Source organism: Lolium rigidum, chromosome 2 (assembly GCF_022539505.1).
Source record: "Lolium rigidum isolate FL_2022 chromosome 2, APGP_CSIRO_Lrig_0.1, whole genome shotgun sequence".
Classification (NCBI taxonomy): Eukaryota; Viridiplantae; Streptophyta; class Magnoliopsida; order Poales; family Poaceae; genus Lolium; species Lolium rigidum.
This window is the reverse complement of record NC_061509.1, coordinates 28,905,242-28,925,222: the sequence shown is the minus strand read 5'-3', so window position 1 is coordinate 28,925,222 and position 19,981 is coordinate 28,905,242. Positions and strand designations below refer to the sequence as shown.

General features: G+C 45.8%; 1 protein-coding gene across 1 annotated transcript; it reads right to left on the bottom strand.

Annotated features, from left to right (window-relative positions):
• Window positions 1-18,608: 18,608 nt before the first annotated feature.
• Window positions 18,609-19,981, bottom strand: LOC124689425 (putative serpin-Z8). Its single transcript, XM_047222961.1, has 3 exons — window positions 19,874-19,981; window positions 19,273-19,798; window positions 18,609-19,174 (listed from the first exon to the last, which is right to left on the bottom strand). Exons 1-3 carry the CDS (start codon window positions 19,979-19,981, stop codon window positions 18,609-18,611), a joined length of 1,200 nt encoding a protein of 399 aa, XP_047078917.1.

Sequence of the window (19,981 nt, the reverse complement as noted above, 5' to 3'; positions counted from 1 at the left end):
AGGCATAGATGCAGTTGGATGGCGGTCTATGTACTTTGTCGTAATGCCCGGATTAAATCTCACTATATTTATCATATCATGTATATGCATTGTTATGCCTTTCTCTATTTGTCAATTGCCCGACTGTAATTTGTTCACCCAACATGCTTTTATCTTATGGGAGAGACACCTCTAGTGAACTGTGGACCCCGGTCCTATTCTTTACATAGCATACAATCTACTGCAATTGTGTTTTACTTGTTTTCTTGCAAACAATCATCTTCCACTCGATACGCTTAATCCTTTGTTACAGCAAGCCGGTGAGATTGACAACCTCACTTGTTTCGTTGGGGCAAAGTACTTTGGTTTTGTTGTGCAGATTCCACGTTGGCGCCGGAATCCCTGTTGTTGCGCCGCATCACATTTCGCCACCATCAACCTTCAACGTGCTTCTTGGCTCCTACTGGTTCGATAAACCTTGGTTTCATACTGAGGGAAACTTGCTTCTATACGCGTCATACCTTCCACTTGGGGTTCCCAACGGACGTGTGCATCTACGCGTATCAAGCTAAATTTCTGGCGCCGTTGCCGGGGAGATCAAGACACGCTGCAAGGGGAGTCTCCACTTCTCAATCTCTTTACTTTGTTTTTGTCTTGCTTTATTTTACTTACTACTTTATTTGCTGCACCTAAACAAAACACAAAAAAATTAGTTGCTAGTTTTACTTTATTTACTGTCTTGCTCTCTATATCAAAAACACAAAAAAATTAGTTACTTGCATTTACTTTATCTAGTTTGTTTTATTTACCGTTGCTAAAATGAATACCCCTGAAAATACTAAGTTGTGTGACTTCACAAATGCAAATAATAATGATTTCCTATGCACACCTATTGCTCCACCTGCTACTATAGCAGAATTCTTTGAAATTAAACCTGCTTTACTGAATCTTGTTATGAGAGATCAATTTTCTGGTGTTAGTTCTGATGATGCTGCTGCCCATCTCAATCATTTTGTTGAACTTTGTGAAATGCAAAAGTATAAGGATGTAGATGGTGATATTATTAAATTGAAAGTGTTTCCTTTCTCATTAAGAGGAAGAGCTAAAGATTGGTTGCTATCTTTGCCTAAGAATAGTATTGATTCATGGACTAAATGCCAGGATGCTTTTATTGGTAGATATTATCCTCCCGCTAAAATTATATCTTTGAGAAGTAGCATAATGAATTTTAAGCAATTAGATACTGAACATGTTGCTCAAGCATGGGAGAGAATGAAAACTTTGGTAAAGAATTGCCCAACCCATGGACTGACTACTTGGATGATCGTCCAAACCTTCTATGCAGGACTAAATTTTTCTTCGCGGAATTTATTGGATTCAGCTGCTGGAGGTACCTTTATGTCCATCACATTGGGGGCGGCCACAAAACTTCTTGATGATATGATGATAAATTACTCTGAATGGCACACGGAAAGAGCTCCACAAGGTAAGAAGGTAAATTCTGTTGAAGAAACCTCTTCCTTGAGTGATAAGATTGATGTGATTATGTCTATGCTTGTGAATGGTAGATCTAATGTTGATCCTAATAATGTTCCTTTAGCTTCATTGGTTGCTCAAGAAGAAAATGTTGATGTGAATTTCATTAAAAATAATAATTTCAACAACAATGCTTATAGGAACAACTTTGGTAATAACTATAGGCCATATCCTTCTGCTAATGGTAATGGTTATGGTAATTCTTATGGGAATTCTTACAACAATAATAGGAGTGTACCCTCTGGTCTTGAAGCCATGCTTAAAGAATTTATTAGTACACAAACTGCTTTTAACAAATCTGTTGAGGAAAAGCTTGATAAAATTGATATTATTGCTTCTACAGTTGATAGACTTGCCTCTGATGTTAATCTTTTAAAATTGAAAGTTATGCCTAATAATGATATTGATAATAATATTACTACTACAGCAAATGCCATCCAAGTTAGAATTAATGAGAATATAAGATTAATGGCTGAATTGCGTGCTAGGTGGGATAGAGAAGAAAATGAAAAACTAGCTAAAGAGAATAATGTAGCTAAAGTTTGGACTATCACCACCACTAGTAATGTTAATTCTTCACATGTTTCTGCACCTTTTACTATCAATGGTAAAATAATTGGTGTTGGCAATGTTTCTACTCCTAGTGCAAAGCGTACAAAACTGCCTGAAATTGCTAAAACTGCTGAAATTGCTTGTGATAAAACTGCTGAAATTTTTTCCAACCTTGGGAACAATGATCCCATTGCTGTAGCTCATAATGATTTAGATTTTGATGATTGCCACATCTCTGACGTAATAAAGTTATTACAAAAGCTTGCTAAAAGTCCCAATGCTAGTGCTATAAATTTAGCCTTTACAAAACATATTACAAATGCTCTCATAAAAGCTAGAGAAGAGAAACTAAAACTTGAAACTTCTATTCCTAGAAAGTTAGAAGATGGTTGGGAGCCCATCATTAAAATGAAATTCAATGACTTTGAATGTAATGCTTTATGTGATCTTGGTGCAAGTATTTCTGTTATGCCTAAAAAGATTTATGATATGCTTGACTTGCCACCATTGAAGAATTGTTATTTGGATGTTAATCTTGCTGATAATGTTAAAAAGAAACCTTTGGGGAGGATTGATAATGTGCGCATTACGGTTAACAATAACCTTGTCCCCGTTGATTTTTTTGTCTTGGATATCGAATGCAATGCATCTTGTCCTATTGTATTGGGAAGACCTTTTCTTCGAACCGTTGGTGTTGTTATTGATATGAGGGAAGGTAATATTAAATATCAATTTCCTCTCAAGAAAGGTATGGAACACTTCCCTAGAAAGAGAATGAAGTTGCCTTTTAATTCTATTATTAGAACAAATTATGATGTTGATGCTTCTACTCTCGATGTTACTTGATTTGCACTTTCTGCGCCTAGCTGAAAGGCGTTAAAGAAAAGCGCTTATGGGAGACAACCCATGTTTTTACTACAGAAATTTTTTGTTTTGTTGAGTCTTGGAAGTTTTTTACTACTGTAGCAACCTCTCCTTATCATGTTTTTGTGCCAAGTAAAGTTTCTATGTCAAAGTTGATGTTATATTTGGGATCGCTGCGCAGAAACAGCATTGCTGTCTGTCACGAATCTGGGCACAGGTCTCTGTAGAAAATTCGAAAAAATCTGCCAATTTACGAGCGTGATCCTCAGATATGTACGCAACTTTCATTAGTTTTGAGTTTTTCAATTTGAGCAAGTCTGGTGCCATCTTTAAATTCGTCTTTATGGACTGTTCTGTTTTTGACAGATTCTGCCTTTTATTTCGCATTGCCTCTTTTGCTATGTTGGATTCGTTTCTTTGATCCATTAATGTCCAGTAGCTTTATGCAATGTCCAGAATTGTAAAGAATGATTGTGTCACCTCTGAATGTGTGAATTATTAATTGTGCACTAACCCTCTAATGAGTTTGCTTGAAGTTTGGTGTGAAGGAAGTTTTCAAGGGTCAAAAGAGGAGAATGATATACTATAATGAAGAGGAGTGAAAGCTCTAAGCTTGGGGATGCCCCCGTGGTTCACCCCTGCATATTTTAAGAAGACTCAAGCGTCTAAGCTTGGGGATGCCCAAGGCATCCCCTTCTTCATCGACAACATCATTAGGTTCCTCCCCTGAAACTATATTTTTATTCAGTCACATCTTGTGTTCTTTACTTGGAGCGTCGGTTTGTTTTTGTTTTTGTTTTTGTTTGAATAAAATGGATCCTAGCATTCACTTTGTGGGAGAGAGACACGCTCCGCTGTTGCATATGGACAAATATGTCCTTAGGCTTTACTCATAATGTTCAAGGCGAAGTTTCTTCTTCGTTAAATTGTTATATGATTGGAATTGGAAAATGCTACATGTAGTAATTCTAAAATGTCTTGGATAATGTGATACTTGGCAATTGTTGTGCTCATGTTTAAGCTCTTGCATCATATGCTTTGCACCCATTAATGAAGAAATACATAGAGCTTGCTAAAATTTGATTTGCATATTTGGTCTCTCTAAGGTCTAGATAATATCTAGTATTGAGTTTTGAACAACAAGGAAGACGGTGTAGAGTCTTATAATGTTTACAATATGTCTTTTATGTGAGTTTTGCTGCACCGGTTCATCCTTGAGTTTGCTTCAAATAACCTTGCTAGCCTAAACCTTGTATCGAGAGGGAATACTTCTCATGCATCCAAAATCCTTGAGCCAACCACTATGCCATTTGTGTCCACCATACCTACCTACTACATGGTATTTTTCCGCCATTCCAAAGTAAATTGCTTGAGTGCTACCTTTAAAATTCCATCATTCACCTTTGCAATATATAGCTCATGGGACAAAATAGCCTTAAAAACTATCGTAGTATTGAATATGTACTTATGCACTTTATCTTTTATTAAGTTGCTTGTTGTGCGATAACCATGCTTCGGGGAACGCCATCAACTATTGTTGAATATCATGTGAGTTGCTATGCATGTCCGTCTTGTCTGAAGGATCTATCACCTTAGTGGTTGGAGCATGCAAAATTGTTAGAGAAGAACATTGGGCCGCTAACTAAAGCCATGAATCATGGTTGAAGTTTCAGTTTTGGACATATATCCTCAATATCATATGAGAATAATAATTGTTGCTACATGCTTATGCATTTAAGAGGAGTCCATTATCTGTTGTCCATGTTGTCCCGGTATGGATGTCTAAGTTGAGAATAATCAAAAGCGAGAAATCCAAAATGCGAGCTTTCTCCTTAGACCTTTGTACAGGCGGCATGGAGGTACCCCTTTGTGACACTTGGTTGAAACATGGCATGCAAAGATCCGGTAGTCCAAGCTAAATAGGACAAGGTGCGGGCACTATTAGTATACTATGCATGAGGCTTGCATCTTGTAAGATATAATTTACATAACTCATATGCTTTATTACTACCGTTGACAAAATTGTTTCATGTTTTCAAAATAAAAGCTCTAGCACAACTACAGCAATCGATGCTTTCCTCTTTGAAGGACCTTTCTTTTACTTTTATTGTTGAGTCAGTTTACCTATCTCTCTCCACCTCAAGAAGCAAACACTTGTGTGAACTGTGCATTGATTCCTACATACTTGCATATTGCACTTGTTATATTACTTTATGTTGACAATATCCATGAGATATACATGTTATAAGTTGAAAGCAACCGCTGAAACTTAATCTTCCTTTGTGTTGCTTCAACACCTTTACTTTGATTTATTGCTTTATGAGTTAACTCTTATGCAAGACTTATTGATGCTTGTCTTGAAGTACTATTCATGAAAAGCCTTTGCTTTATGATTCAGTTGTTTACTCATGTCATTACCTTTGTTTTGATCGTTGCATTCATTACATATGTTTACAAATAGTATGATCAAGATTATGATGGCATGTCACTTCAGAAATTATCTTTGTTATCGTTTTACCTGCTCGGGACGAGCGGAACTAAGCTTGGGGATGCTGATACGTCTCCAACGTATCGATAATTTCTTATGTTCCATGCTACTTTATTGATGATACCTACATGTTTTATGCACATTATATGTCATATTTATGCATTTTCCGGAACTAACCTATTAACAAGATGCCGAAGAGCCGATTCTTTGTTTTCGCTGTTTTTGGTTTCAGAAATCCTAGTAAGGAAATATTCTCGGAATTGGACGAAATCAACGCCCGGGGTCCTATTTTTGCACGGAGCTTCCGGAAGACCGAAGAGGGAAGGAAGTGGGGCCACGAGGCGCCGTCACCATAGGGCGGCGCGGCCCGGGCCCCGGCCGCGCCGACCTATGGTGTGGGGCCCTCGTGTGGCCCCCACGTTGCCCTTTCGCCTACTTAAAGCCTCCGTCGCGAAAACCCCGATACCGAGAGCCACGATAGGGAAAACCTTCCATAGACGCCGCCGCCGCGAATCCCATCTCGGGGGATTCAGGAGATCGCCTCCGGCACCCTGCCGGAGAGGGGATTCATCTCCCGGAGGACTCTTCATCGCCATGATCGCCTCCGGAGTGATGAGTGAGTAGTTCACCCCTGGACTATGGGTCCATAGCAGTAGCTAGATGGTCGTCTTCTCCTAATTGTGCTTCATTGTTGGATCTTGTGAGCTGCCTAACATGATCAAGATCATCTATCTGTAATACTATATGTTGTGTTTGTCGGGATCCGATGGATAGAGAATACTATGTTATGGTGATTATCAATCTATTGTTTATGTGTTGTTTATGATCTTGCATGCTCTCCGTTATTAGTAGAGGCTCTGGCCAAGTTTGTACTCTTAACTCCAAGAGGGAGTATTTATGCTCGATAGTGGGTTCATGCCTTCATTGACACCGGGACGAGTGACGGAAAGTTCTAAGGTTGTGATGTGCTTGTTGCCACTAGGGATAAAACATTGATTCTATGTCTAAGGATGTAGTTGTCGATTACATTAGGCACCATACTTAATGCAATTGTACGTTGCTTAGCAACTTAATACCGAATGGGGTTCGGATGATAACCTGAAGGTGGACTTTTTAGGCATAGATGCAGTTGGATGGCGGTCTATGTACTTTGTCGTAATGCCCGGATTAAATCTCACTATATTTATCATATCATGTATATGCATTGTTATGCCTTTCTCTATTTGTCAATTGCCCGACTGTAATTTGTTCACCCAACATGCTTTTATCTTATGGGAGAGACACCTCTAGTGAACTGTGGACCCCGGTCCTATTCTTTACATAGCATACAATCTACTGCAATTGTGTTTTACTTGTTTTCTTGCAAACAATCATCTTCCACTCGATACGCTTAATCCTTTGTTACAGCAAGCCGGTGAGATTGACAACCTCACTCGTTTCGTTGGGGCAAAGTACTTTGGTTTTGTTGTGCGAGATTCCACGTTGGCGCCGGAATCCCTGTTGTTGCGCCGCATCACATTTCGCCACCATCAACCTTCAACGTGCTTCTTGGCTCCTACTGGTTCGATAAACCTTGGTTTCATACTGAGGGAAACTTGCTTCTATACGCATCATACCTTCCACTTGGGGTTCCCAACGGACGTGTGCATCTACGCGTATCACTGTACCGGTAGCTATGTGGTTCATCTCTCTCCTATGTACTTCAATACAATAATCTCATGAGCTGCCTTACATGATTGAGATTCATATGATGATGCTTGTAATCTTGATGTCATTATGCTAGTCAAGTGGGTTTTACTTATGTGATATCCGGAGACTCCTTGTCCCACGTGTGTAAAGGTGACAGTGTGTGCACCGTGTGGGTCTCTTAGGCTATATTTCACAGAATACTTATTCACTGTTATGAATGGCATAGTGAAGTGCTTATTTAAACCCCTTTATGATTGCAATGTGTTTTGTATCACTATTTATCTATGTGCTACTCATGTGATGTTATTAAAGTAGTCTATTCCTCCTGCATGGTGTAATGGTGACAGTGTGTGCATCGTGTAGTTCTTGTCGTAGATTATGATCATAATCTCTTGTAGGTTATGGAGTTGATTATCGCTATGATAGTATTGATGTGATCTATGCCTCCTTCATAGTGTGATGGTGACGAGTGTGCATGCTATGTTAGTACTTGGTCTATTTTGCAAAGATCTATTATACTCTAAGGTTACTTAAACATGAATATCGAATGTTGTGGAGCTTGTTAACTCCGGCATTGAGGGTTCGTGTAATCCTACACAATTAGTGGTGTTCATTATCAAACAAGAGTATATGTAGCACAAAGAAAAGAGAACTTATTTATTATGTGATCAATGTTGAGAGTGTCCACTAGTGAAAGTATGATCCCTAGGCCTTGTTTCCACCACAAAGAATTGCTTTCCACGCCAGCAAGCTATTTTCTGGCGCCGCTTGTTTACTGTTTTACTGCATCTTTACTTTCTGCAATATTACCACCATCTATACCACCTGTGTTTTACTATCTCTTCGCCGAACTAGTGCACCTATACATATGACAAGTGTATTAGGTGTGTTGGGGACACAAGAGACTTCTTGCTTTGTGATTGCAGGGTTGCTTGAGAGGGATATCTTTGACCTCTTCCTCCCTGAGTTCGATAAACCTTGGGTGATCCACTTAAGGGAAAACTTGCTGCTGTTCTACAAACCTCTGCTCTTGGAGGCCCAACATTGTCTACAGGAAAAGAAGCGTGAGTAGACATCACCCCCCGAGCCCTTTCAGCTACAGCGACCTCCTGATCTTCTGCAGAGTCTTCATCTTCTTCCGTCTCGACCAGGGCGACGCGCTTGAACTTGTCCTGGTACAATTCTGGGTGGCGCTGTTCATATGATGTCAACTTCTGAACCATGTGCGCCAGTGAATTGTAGTCTGCTTGGAAAGTCAGATCCTTGAGCGGCGCTGAGAGTCCTGCTATTGCCAGCTCAACTGTTTCCTTCTCAGATAAACGAACCGAATAACATCGGTTCTTGACAGTCCTGAAGCGCTGAATGTATTCAGACATTGTCTCTCCTCGCCTTTGCCGAACCAGGGTCAGATCGGCAATGCCAGCTTCAGTAGCTTCTGAATGATATTGTATGTGAAACTGCTCTTCCAGCTACTTCCAAGTCCGAACTGAATCTGGTGGCAACGAGGTGTACCACCCAAAGGCTGGGCCCGTGAGAGATTGCGAAAAGAACCTCACACGTAGCTGCTCTGAAGCTGAGACCATGCCCAACTATGCCAAATATCGGCTCACGTGCTCGATTGAACTAGACCCCTCTGATCCACTGAATTTTGTGAAGTCAGGGAGCCGATATTTAGGTGGTAGTGGGATCAGGTCATACTCGTTAGGATACGGCTTGGAATAGCCGATTACTCTCTTCTTCGGCAGGATACCGAACTGGTCTCTCAAGATTGCACTGATCTGATCCACAGTAGGAGCTGCAGAGGTTGAGCTTTCATGACTTGTTCCGGTGGCATATTTAGCTAGCCACGCCTGTTTCTCCGCATCTGCTCCAAAACTTCCTCCTGCTCTAGCAATCCCTCCTGCTGTGGCAATCCCTCCTGCTGTGGCAATCCCTCCTGCTGTAACCTGGTTCATCCAGTTGTTGCAGTCCGGCACGTATGTGCACACGTATCCATGCGGGACCTCCTTGGGCGGCTCATACAAGAATTGATAATCGCCAGGATCACCTCCAACCTTGTAGACGACGTATGCTGGTGAACCTTGTTGCTGTGGAGCTGCCAACATGTACGGAAGTGGTGGCCTAGTGTAGAACGGTATTTCTCCCTGATGAGTTCCTAGAGCAGGTCCTGACGGAGAATACTGATGCTTCATGATTTCTTGCACCACACGAAGCGCAACACGCTCCAAAGTGTTCACCAGGCTCTCAGAATGCCGATGTAGGGAATGAGCCACAGCATAGTTGATTTCCTGGCGCAGGGCTCTGGTACGGTCCTCCGAAGGGAGAGACAGATCTATCCCTTCAAGCGCACCTTCGGGTTTGAACCCTTTGAACCTAATCCCGTGCGAACGGGTCTTCTCGAAAGAGCCGATGAGATCGGCTTCGAAGATGGCCTTGAGATCATCATATTTCTTCTTGTGCTCTGGAGGTAGATCCTCGTACTTGATCTGTTCTTCCGCCATCTCGGATGTTGACGTGGTTGTTGTAGAAGATTGTCCCACCGGGCGTGCCAGAATGTGTTACCTGCCAAAACCCACCGGCGAGCAGTGGTTAAGCAACACGAAGAGCCGGGAGGCTGCCAAGACTGCTGGGTGGGCCCTGGTCCCTCGACGTCGTCCCGCAATGTTCCGGCACACGTCCTAGCGGTTGCAAGGGCGTGCCACCTGAACTATACCTGGTCGGGAAGGTGTTGGATTGCTTCGATTAGTTTCCTGCATGGTGGACACGTAAACATTAAATACGAGCCCGGTCGGCTCTCCGGTTGCCCTGTGGATCGGCTCAAAGAGCCGATCGCCCATGATTCACGTTGGGTTAACGATGACATGGGGCTCCTGCTTGATCAACACAAAGTTAAACCAATCCACGACAGTTTAGGGTTTTCACCGTATGATCGGAACATCCTACGCGTGGTTGAGCCTAATAGATACAAAAGATGATAGAAAGCTAACCCTAAAAGAGGCCTAAAAACCAACATTAAGTTAATTCCCGGAACAATCCCTCTTAGAGTTATCAAACTACACCTTAAGCACTACCGGATCGTTCAACCCGTTTGCAAGGCCTAACCATACGGATATTAAACTAATCCTTGAAAGACAAGGAGCAACTATAACGGATTGGATATACTAAACGACGAACAAGCAAGGTGCTGCCCTTACACCTAGATAGATATAAGGGCAGCAAGATATCGAGGGACGGCACAACTAAGCAAATATGCGTAAGAAAAGCATCAATGCAAGCCCCAAAACATCTATGATAAGTAGTGTTACTCGCCATCAACAACGCTTCAGCACGAGCAACACAAGATAAACGAATAAACGTACGCTGCCTAGATCGCAAGATGCGATCTAGGCAGCATGATGCTTACCCGGGAGAAACCCTCGAAACAAGGGGTGGCGATGCGCCTGGTTTGTGTTTGTTGTGAACGTGATTGTCCTCCTTTCTCGATAACCCTAGATACATATCTATAGTCCAAGGGACTTTCTAATTCGGGCGTGCACCTAACCGTGCACGGGTTAAACTCTATCTTTTAATTCTAAACTAAGATGCAATCTACTATAATTTACAGATACACTGGCAATCTAGCCCAACCTCTTCGCACAAGGCCACTTCAGAGATACTCCACGTGTATATCATTCAAGCCCATCTCCATTACGGCCCATCTCCGGATTTGGCCAAAATCTGGTGATAACACCTTTATGCCCCTTTGACACACGGATTCCATGGACTGGAAAATATGTTACATAAAACAATCACTAGCAATGCATGAGCATATTTACGAGTTCTCTCTAAATTAAAATATTAGATGTAAGTTTACTGGAAGTTCTTATCCCCTCGAAAAACTAGCATAAAAGTCTGAGAGAAGCATAGCAAGAAGAAAAACTATTAAGATAAAGTTGACAAAAAAAACATTATTATACCATCTCCACTCTCACTCGATCACTTGCAACATGAATCATGCACACACTGCCCCTCTGGAATTGCAAGAGCAATTAAAGTTCAGATCATACCTTCCTTCTAATCGAGGATAAAATGAAAACTATACCTTCCCGAGCACCGGCAGAGATATCAGGAAAATGGGGTGAAAAGGCTGAAAATATACGTTTTGCCAACGTATGCTATTTGAATCTTTCATTCATGTTCAAGGATAGTTTACTTTTCTCTGCAAGTGTAAGCATCTCTCGCAGATAGCCACTTGTATGTGCTATAGGACGTCCAAATAAAAATAATCGGAAATACCATCGTAAATTCGCATTGGACTTGTGGAGCGCTTGTGCAATTCGATTGTAGAAAAAAAAAGACTTTAACCAAAGACTATACTTGAAATGATAAGATGAGTAGAACTATGGAAGTAAAGATCACCAAGCACTACCGGAATCAACGGCTAACATGGGTATGCCTAATTGGGCCTACGGTTTGTGTTACCGGTGCATATTATGGAGAAGCCCATGATGATAGAAGCCAAAGCCCATAAGATGAATCTTGTCGAATAAGGAACGGCCCATTACATGAGCCGACATACTTCTAGCTTGTTATGCAAGAAACATATGTAAACCAACCCGATCTAGACTCTAAGACCTAGCCTCCTATATAAAGGCTAGGAGAAGCCAGCGGGAGGACATCGATTCTTTGTTCTAAACGCTAGCTTGTTCTAGTTTACGGCGGTTTAGCCTTATAATCTATAATCAATTTGTCGGATAAGCCTTGTTTGTCTGACCAATCGACAAAACCACCAACGCACCACCTTTCCCGAAAACCTAACAACCCCTTATTCGCTCATAACACAAGTGGACTTTACTAAACGGAATTGCCTTATTTCGATAGGCTACGCAATGGCAATACGATCGTTCGAAAACAGCTAGTCCATTTAGCTTACATCTAATGAAAGGCACCTCTCATCCCGATCTCGATTTAGCATAGAGTGGCCATTGGGCATATCCATGGACATTGCCGAGGTCACCCCTCGTCAACCGCTTTGCTGAGTACCTGAGGCACTAGGCGAAGACCCAAAAAATAAACGGCAATCGATATGGAGTGTTGCACCCCGTATTGGCATTCGGATTATATTTGACGGTCACGTAGAAAAAACACTTCGCATATATGTGGCACTCGGTATTGAGGAATATGCCGAGAGCCAACCATGACACTTCGCAAACAGAAAGTCTCAAATTAAAAAAGTAACCAGAACGGCCATTTGTCGTAGCCCCGAGATTTGTCGAGTGTTTACACTCGGCATACATATACATGTTTGCCGAGTGTAAACAATCAACACTTGACTACCACACTCCATAGCGATTGGTAGTTTCCATGAGCGCCCCGACATCATCCGCCCCTTCTCCTCGTCGGCCTCATGGTTGTGATGGTGTGCTCCACCAACTCCTGTCCTCCCTCCTCGGTGGAGGGTGGAAATTTGGCCGGTGTTTGTGATGGGGATGCTGTGTTTGGTGGTGCAATGGAGTTGTGCCATTGCTCTCCTTCGCCTCATCTCTTGTGCTTCTCTACCCGTGCAGTCAACATCTGCACCACACCTCTTAAATCAAGCTCTTCACCAATGAATCTTCCCACCTCGAATCCATGCCAGTGGGCTACCTGCCTACCTCTACTGGCCAAGGCTATGGAGTCATAGAAAGAGTTTTGGTTCTTTTTGTCTTTCATCCATATATGAGTTACGTACTATGATACTAGCTCAGCACATACTGGAGTGTATAGAAGATTTTTTTGTATGTTTTGTGTATTTCTATATAAGGAATTTGTGTGGGCTTTTCTGTGTTAGACTGTATATAGCTTCCGTGTATGTGTACGTATTGTACCTTTGTAACACACTCATTATATATATATGTGATAGGCCACCCCTAGAGGGTTGAGCCGGTTCCCCCAAACCTATTGTCTCACATGGTATCAGACTAGTTTTGGTCCTACGCTTCCGCCGCCTCCAAACCCTAGCCGCCGCGCCGTCCGTCGCCGCCGATCTCCGTCGTCGCCATGGACTGCGCCGCCGCATCCGGCTCCTCCAACGCGGGCTACCTTCCGGCCTCGCTCGCGGCCTTGCTCTCCCGCCCTGTCGATCCCGCTGCCCTGCAGCCGTCTCCGATCGGGACGAGGAGCGTCGGGTCTTTCTTCTCCAACCCTAACGCGCTCACGGTCAACACCTCCAGCGCTTCCGCGCCCGCCTCCTCGGCCGCCGCTGTTGGGTCTCTGGCCCTTGCCGCTGTTGGGTCGCCGGCGTGGACGGTTGGGTCCTCCTCCACGGGGCCTGCATCGGTGCACCCTGCCCTCACGGCGTCCGCGCCTCCGGCAGGGTCTACATCCTCGACGGCGCCTCCGCCTCCTGAGGGTGTCACTTCCGTGCCCCTGCCCGCGCCGCCCGTTTCTGCCCCTATGGCGTACGCGCCCCCGGCAGTCTTCACAACGGGCTCGTTGCCTCCACCGTTCCACTTTGGCAACCTCATCACCGTCAAGCTGTCGCCAGATAACTACATCTTCTGGCGTGCGCAGGTCCTGCCGCTCCTTGGGAGTCATTACCTGCTTGGCTACGTCGACGGCTCTCTTCCTTGCCCTCCCGCGCCGGTGGACAGCGTGAATGGTCCGGTCTACAATCCGGCGCACCGTGTTTGGATGGGGCAAGATCAGGCGAACCTCTCCTCTATACAGGGGTCGCTTACCCCGGCTGTTGCCGGGCTCATAGTCTTTGCCAAGACTTCTCATGAGGCATGGACAACTCTCGAGCGCTCCTTCGCGTCGCAGTCACAGGCCCGTGCCAGTGCCCTTCGTCGTGAGCTTGGCGAGTGCGAGAAACTTGACACCACCGCCACAGAGTTCTACAACAAGGTCAAGGCCCTTGCTGACACGCTGGCGTCCATTGGACAGCCGCTCACGGACTCTGAGTTCAACTCCTTCATCGTCAACGGTCTTGACGAAGAGTATGATGGCCTGGTTGAGATCATCAATCAGCGGGGCAACTCCAATCCTATGATGGCACATGAGATATACTCCCGCCTTCTTCTCACCGAGCAGCGTGTCGAGTCGCGCCGTGCCAGCCGCAGCCGTGGTTCTCCCGCCGCGCACGCTGCCTACAAGGGCGGCTCTCCTGCCTCGGGCGCCCCGACCTCTGGCAAGGGGCCCGCGCCGCCCCCGTCCGCTCCTCCGTCCGTGCTGCCTGGCAGTGGGGCGCCCCGCGTCTGCCAACTCTGCGGTCTTAATGGACACTGGGCCTCCAAGTGTCATCGCCGTTTTCAGAAGAGCTTCCTTGGGCTCGGCAATGATGGCAAGGATACGCGCAATAAAGCGCGTCAAGTGGCTATGGCTGATCGCCCCGCGCCGGCCCCGAAGCCCCAGGGACATACTCAGTCCTACTCCATCGACCCGCACTGGTACATGGACTCTGGGGCAACGGAGCACCTGACGAGCGAGATGGGGAAGCTCCACACCACCGAGCCTTACCACGGTTCCGACAAGGTCCACACCGCCAACGGAGCAGGTATGCACATCTCCCATATTGGTCAAGCATCTCTTCTCACTAGCCATGCAAATAGGAGCCTTCATCTTCGTAATGTTCTTCGAGTACCATCTGTGACGCGCAATCTACTCTCAGTTCCTAAACTCACTTTTGACAATAATGTGTTTTGTGAATTTCACCCGTTTGATCTTTTTATTAAGGATCGGGACACGAGGGACGTGCTTCTTAGTGGGCGTCTATGCCAGGGCCTCTATCGTCTGGAGCATCCTGGCGTCTCTCGCGTTTTCAGTGGAGTTCGCGTCTCGCCGTCACAGTGGCATGCTCGCCTTGGTCATCCTGCCACTCCTATTGTTCGCCATATTTTGCGTCGTCATGAGCTTCCTAGCATGCCTATTAGTAAAGATGTAGCAGTGTGTGATGCTTGTCAGCAGGGGAAGAGTCATCAACTTCCTTTTTCGGAGTCTACTCGGGAGGTGAAATATCCTCTAGAGCTTGTGTTTACAGATGTATGGGGCCCTGCCCAAACTTCTGTTAGTGGTCATAATTATTATATCAGTTTCGTTGATGCCTACAGTCGTTTTACTTGGCTTTATCTTATCAAGAGAAAATCTGATGTGTTTGATATCTTTGTTCAGTTTCAAAAACATGTTGAACGCCTCCTCAAGCATAAGATTGTTCATGTTCAGTCAGATTGGGGTGGTGAGTATCGCAACCTCAACTCCTTTTTCCAGTCGCTTGGGATCGCTCACCGTTTAGCATGTCCACATACACATCAACGAGAATGGCTCACGTAGAACATAAGCATCGTCACATTGTCGAAACTGGTCTTACTCTTTTGGCCCATGCATCGGTTCCCTTTCGATTTTGGAGTGATGCTTTTACCACGGCATGTTTTCTTATCAACCGTACTCCCACACGTGTTCTAAACATGAAGACTCCCATTGAACTCCTCTTGAATGAACAACCTGACTATACTTTCTTTAAAGTGTTTGGTTGTGCTTGCTGGCCGCATCTTCGCCCATATAATAAACGCAAGCTGGAATTTCGGTCCAAAAAGTGTGTCTTTCTTGGCTATAGTTCTCTTCATAAAGGTTACAAATGTCTTCATGTTCCTACCAATCGAGTCTATATCTCTCGGGATGTAGTGTTTGATGAGCATGTTTTTCCCTTTGCCAAACTACCTATCTCCACCAATGAGTCTCCTTCCTTGCATTCATCTTCCATTGCCCCTGACCAATTTGAAGATGTTGCATACTCTCCTGTATTGTTGCCTAACCATGGTGCAGGCACTGGACGTGGAGCTCGCTTGGAAATTCTGGAGGCACCCGTACCTCCATCGCCGACGCCATCCGACGCGCACGTCGATCGTGCTGCGCCCCTGCATGGCCTCGGTCCGCGCGCCCATGCACGTTCACCTGACGTGCCCTCGACGCCGCGAGCCGCGTCGCCTCCTGCCGCTGGGCCGGCCTCGCCTCGTACCTGGCCTGCTCCGCCGTCGCCCAGCCCCACGCCCGCTTCGCCGTCGTCATCTGCCTCTCCTGGGCTGCCTCCTTCGCCGGGCAGCCCAATGCCTGTGACGCCCACGGCGGGCTCTGGCTCCGTCTCGCCCAGTCCCTCGTTGACTGGGTCGTCGCTGTCGCCATCACCCAGCCCCTCGACGGCTGGGTCATCTCCGTTGATGTCTTCCAGCCCCTCCTCGGCTGCACCTTCGACATCGACGGCTCCCGTGCTGCGTCCGCATACGCGCAGCCGCAGTGGCATTTTTCGCCCCAAGGAGCGCACTGACGGTACTGTCGCTTGGCATGCTGCGTGTATGACTGCTGCCATTGCAGATCCGTCCTCTGAGCCTCGCACATACCAGGCTGCTATGAGTATTCCTCATTGGAGAGAGGCCATGGAACAGGAGTATCAAGCTCTTCTTCGTAATGAGACGTGGACTCTTGTTCCTCCACCACCGCGAGTGAACGTCATTGACTCTAAATGGGTTTTCAAAGTGAAGAAGCATTCTGATGGGACTATTGGGCGCTACAAAGCGCGCCTTGTTGCCCGAGGTTTTCGTCAGCGTTATGGTCTTGACTATGAAGATACCTTCAGTCCAGTGGTCAAGCCTACTACCATCAGGCTTCTTCTCTCCATTGCCGTCACTCGAGGATGGTCTCTTCGTCAGCTTGATGTGCAGAATGCCTTTCTTCATGGTCTATTGGAGGAGGAGGTCTATATGCGACAGCCACCTGGTTTTTCTGATCCTGATCGTCCTGATCATATATGTCGTCTTACTAAAGCACTTTATGGGTTGAAGCAAGCTCCTCGTGCCTGGCATGCTCGTCTTGCGACTGCTCTCCGTGCTCATGGTTTTACACCGTCTGCTGCCGACTCATCATTATTTCTTCTACAGAAGCCTGCAGTCACTATGTACTTGTTGGTCTATGTGGATGATATTATTCTGGTCAGCTCCTCTCGGTTTGCTGCCAATGCTCTTGTTCGTTCTCTTGGTATTGATTTTGTCTGTCAAGGATCTTGGGAAGCTTCACTATTTTCTTGGAGTGGAGGTCGCTTCTCGTGATGCTGGACTTGTCATGACACAAAAGAAGTACTGCTTGGACTTGTTGCAGCGGGCTGGGATGCTTAAGTGTAAGACGACTTCTACACCCATGTCTTCCACTGACAAGATTACTGCTGTTGATGGTGAGCTTCTGTCTTCTGCGGATGCGACAGACTACAGGAGTATTGTTGGTGGTCTTCAGTACTTGACGATCATGAGACCAGATATCTCTTATGCTGTCAACAGAGTTTGTCAGTATTTACAGGCCCCTCGCGACACTCATTGGTCTGCTGTCAAGCGCATATTGCGCTATGTTAGACTTACTGTGTCTTATGGGCTGCATATCCGACCGAACCCCTATGGGGTCCTTTCGGCGTATTCTGATGCGGACTGGGCTGGCAGTCCGGATGACAGGCGATCTACGGGGGGCTATGCTGTGTTCTTTGGCTCTACTTTGATCGCCTGGAGTGCTCGGAAACAAGCTACTGTGTCACGTAGCAGTACTGAAGCTGAGTATAAGGCTGTGGCCAATGCTACTGCTGAGATCATTTGGGTACAGTCTTTGCTTCAGGAATTGGGTATATCCCAACCGCAGCCTCCTATCCTTTGGTGTGATAACATCGGTGCTACATACCTTTCTGCAAATCCGGTATTTCATGCCCGAACGAAACACATCGAAGTTGACTATCACTTTGTACGGGAACGTGTGTCACGGAAGCAATTACGGATCAGGTTCATCTCTTCTAAGGATCAACTTGCAGACATCTTCACCAAGCCATTGCCTCTTCCACAGTTTGAGGCTTGCAGGCGCAATCTTACCCTTCTCGATTCTTTAGGAAGTGGCTAAGATTGAGGGAGGGTGTTAGACTGTATATAGCTTCCGTGTATGTGTACGTATTGTACCTTTGTAACACACTCATTATATATATATGTGATAGGCCACCCCTAGAGGGTTGAGCCGGTTCCCCCAAACCTATTGTCTCACATTCTGCATTTCTATAGCACTTTTTTTTTCATTTTTGCATTCGTTCACCGTATGTACATAGCAATTCATATTGGAATTTATAATGCGTATTTAAGATGCAAACAAAAAAATAACTATATCATGGTTTGGCAAAAAAATACTTTACAGTGACATGGCATTGTTAAATATTATTCTGTAAATTTGATTGCATTTATATCTGCTAAAGAAATCTAAAGCTACATATTGTACGAGAACACGTTTAAAAGGCAATGGTCGAATATCTTTTCGGATGCATTATCCGACAATTTTTTTATTGCGTTTTCCCGATGCAACGCACGGGCACTTTTGCTAATTGCACTCTAAAAACCCTACACTAGAGCCCTTCTTGAAACGCAAAGAGGATATGGCCAAAATAGAATAATAAAAATAGCATGAAAATGTCACCATTACACCTACCGGGATCCAAATCATAATCAAAACAATACCACTAGTTGGAGATGGCCTAGTTCTCTCTCAACGGGTCTAGGACATGCCCTGCGAAGACAACTACATCGGTCGCCTCCTCCACTATGAAGTATGCAAACGGATGGTTAGCTACAAAATCCACTCCACGAGGTGGCCGTGGCCAGCTCGCACAGCGCTCAACTATTTGTACCACGGTGATGGCCGCAGCTTCGGTTCCTTCCTCGTTTACCTCGATGACTGCCTTGTGGATCACCTCGTCCACGGCCAACGGCGAGCTGGATTTGTTGCGCTCTACCATGCGAGATAGATCGGCTTCATCACTGAAAGGCAATTTAAGCCCCAGCTTGCTTAGAATGGTAACGATGCTGCTTTCGAAGGACAACTTAAACCTGGGCAACTGGAGCTTGTTGACTTTGACCTTCTTCTTGGGCAGGTGCTTGTGTAGGAAGCCATGCTGGTTTGCTATTGTGTCAATCAGGTCCGGCAGGCCGTCGAGGGCATCTGGTAGGAAGATGCACATAGAGAACTGTGTATGATTGTGACCATCAGATTCCAAGGACACCTTCTTACGCTTCTTGCGATCAGAGGACATCTCCGCATGGCCTGCCAATGTCGGAGAAAAAAATGTAATATAAGAGAACTCGCATGCAAGATTGAAAGCAGCAATACATACTCTGACCATGGCTGGAGGGATTAATTACCTTGCGCTTTTGCCATCTGGTACCGAAGTTTGAGAACCTTGAACCCGTTGTGCACATCGATGAATTGGGACGAGCTGCTCTCCATGAAGGGCACGTCGACGTTGCTGCCGTCCAGCCGGTAGAAAGGATTATTTCTGGTGCACTTCTTGTTGAAGGGCTCATCCCACTTGCCCTTGAAGTATATGGCGTTTCCGAGCACGACGCGGGTAATCGGTGTTATTGACCCTGGAGCGAAGACAGAATCAATGAGATTGCTCGTGGCCTGCGCGACCCACGCGTTGATCTGACCCCGTGCCGCCTCCTGGTTGTTGATGAAGTCGACGCTTCTCGCCTCGGCCTTGAGCCTGTCCACGACGGTGCTGCGGTAGGCAGCCTTCAGCGGGCACGTGAGGTCGCTCCACACGCCACATGCGAAAGCGACGCGCGGACCGCCGGAGCCAGACTGGTCCATGAGCGTGTCCTGCTTCATGCGGGAGACGAACTTCCTAAGCTGGCGGCGCGACCGCGCGCCGAGGACGCTGAGGATCTCGTCCTTGGTGGCGCCCCGTGCGCCCGCGGCCAGTAGGGCGAGCGCCGTGTAGATGGAAAGCGGCGAGATCACCAGGTTGCTGTCCGCGTTCTCCTCGGCCAGGCAGCTCGCGAGCCCGGCAGACAGCGCCGCCAGCCCGATTGAATCGGACTGCGCCGTCGGGTTCGTCATCTCTTCCAT

Bases quoted from the DNA above. Each gene is read 5' to 3' on its own strand.
- LOC124689425 (XM_047222961.1), bottom strand. From the start codon at position 19,981: ATGGAAGAGATGACGAACCCGACGGCGCAGTCCGATTCAATCGGGCTG. The intron at 19,799-19,873 runs GTGATCTCGCCG...ACCAAGGACGAG, and splicing joins AGAACGCGGACAGCAACCTG to ATCCTCAGCGTCCTCGGCGC. The intron at 19,175-19,272 runs GTAATTAATCCC...CGACATTGGCAG, and splicing joins CCAGATGGCAAAAGCGCAAG to GCCATGCGGAGATGTCCTCT.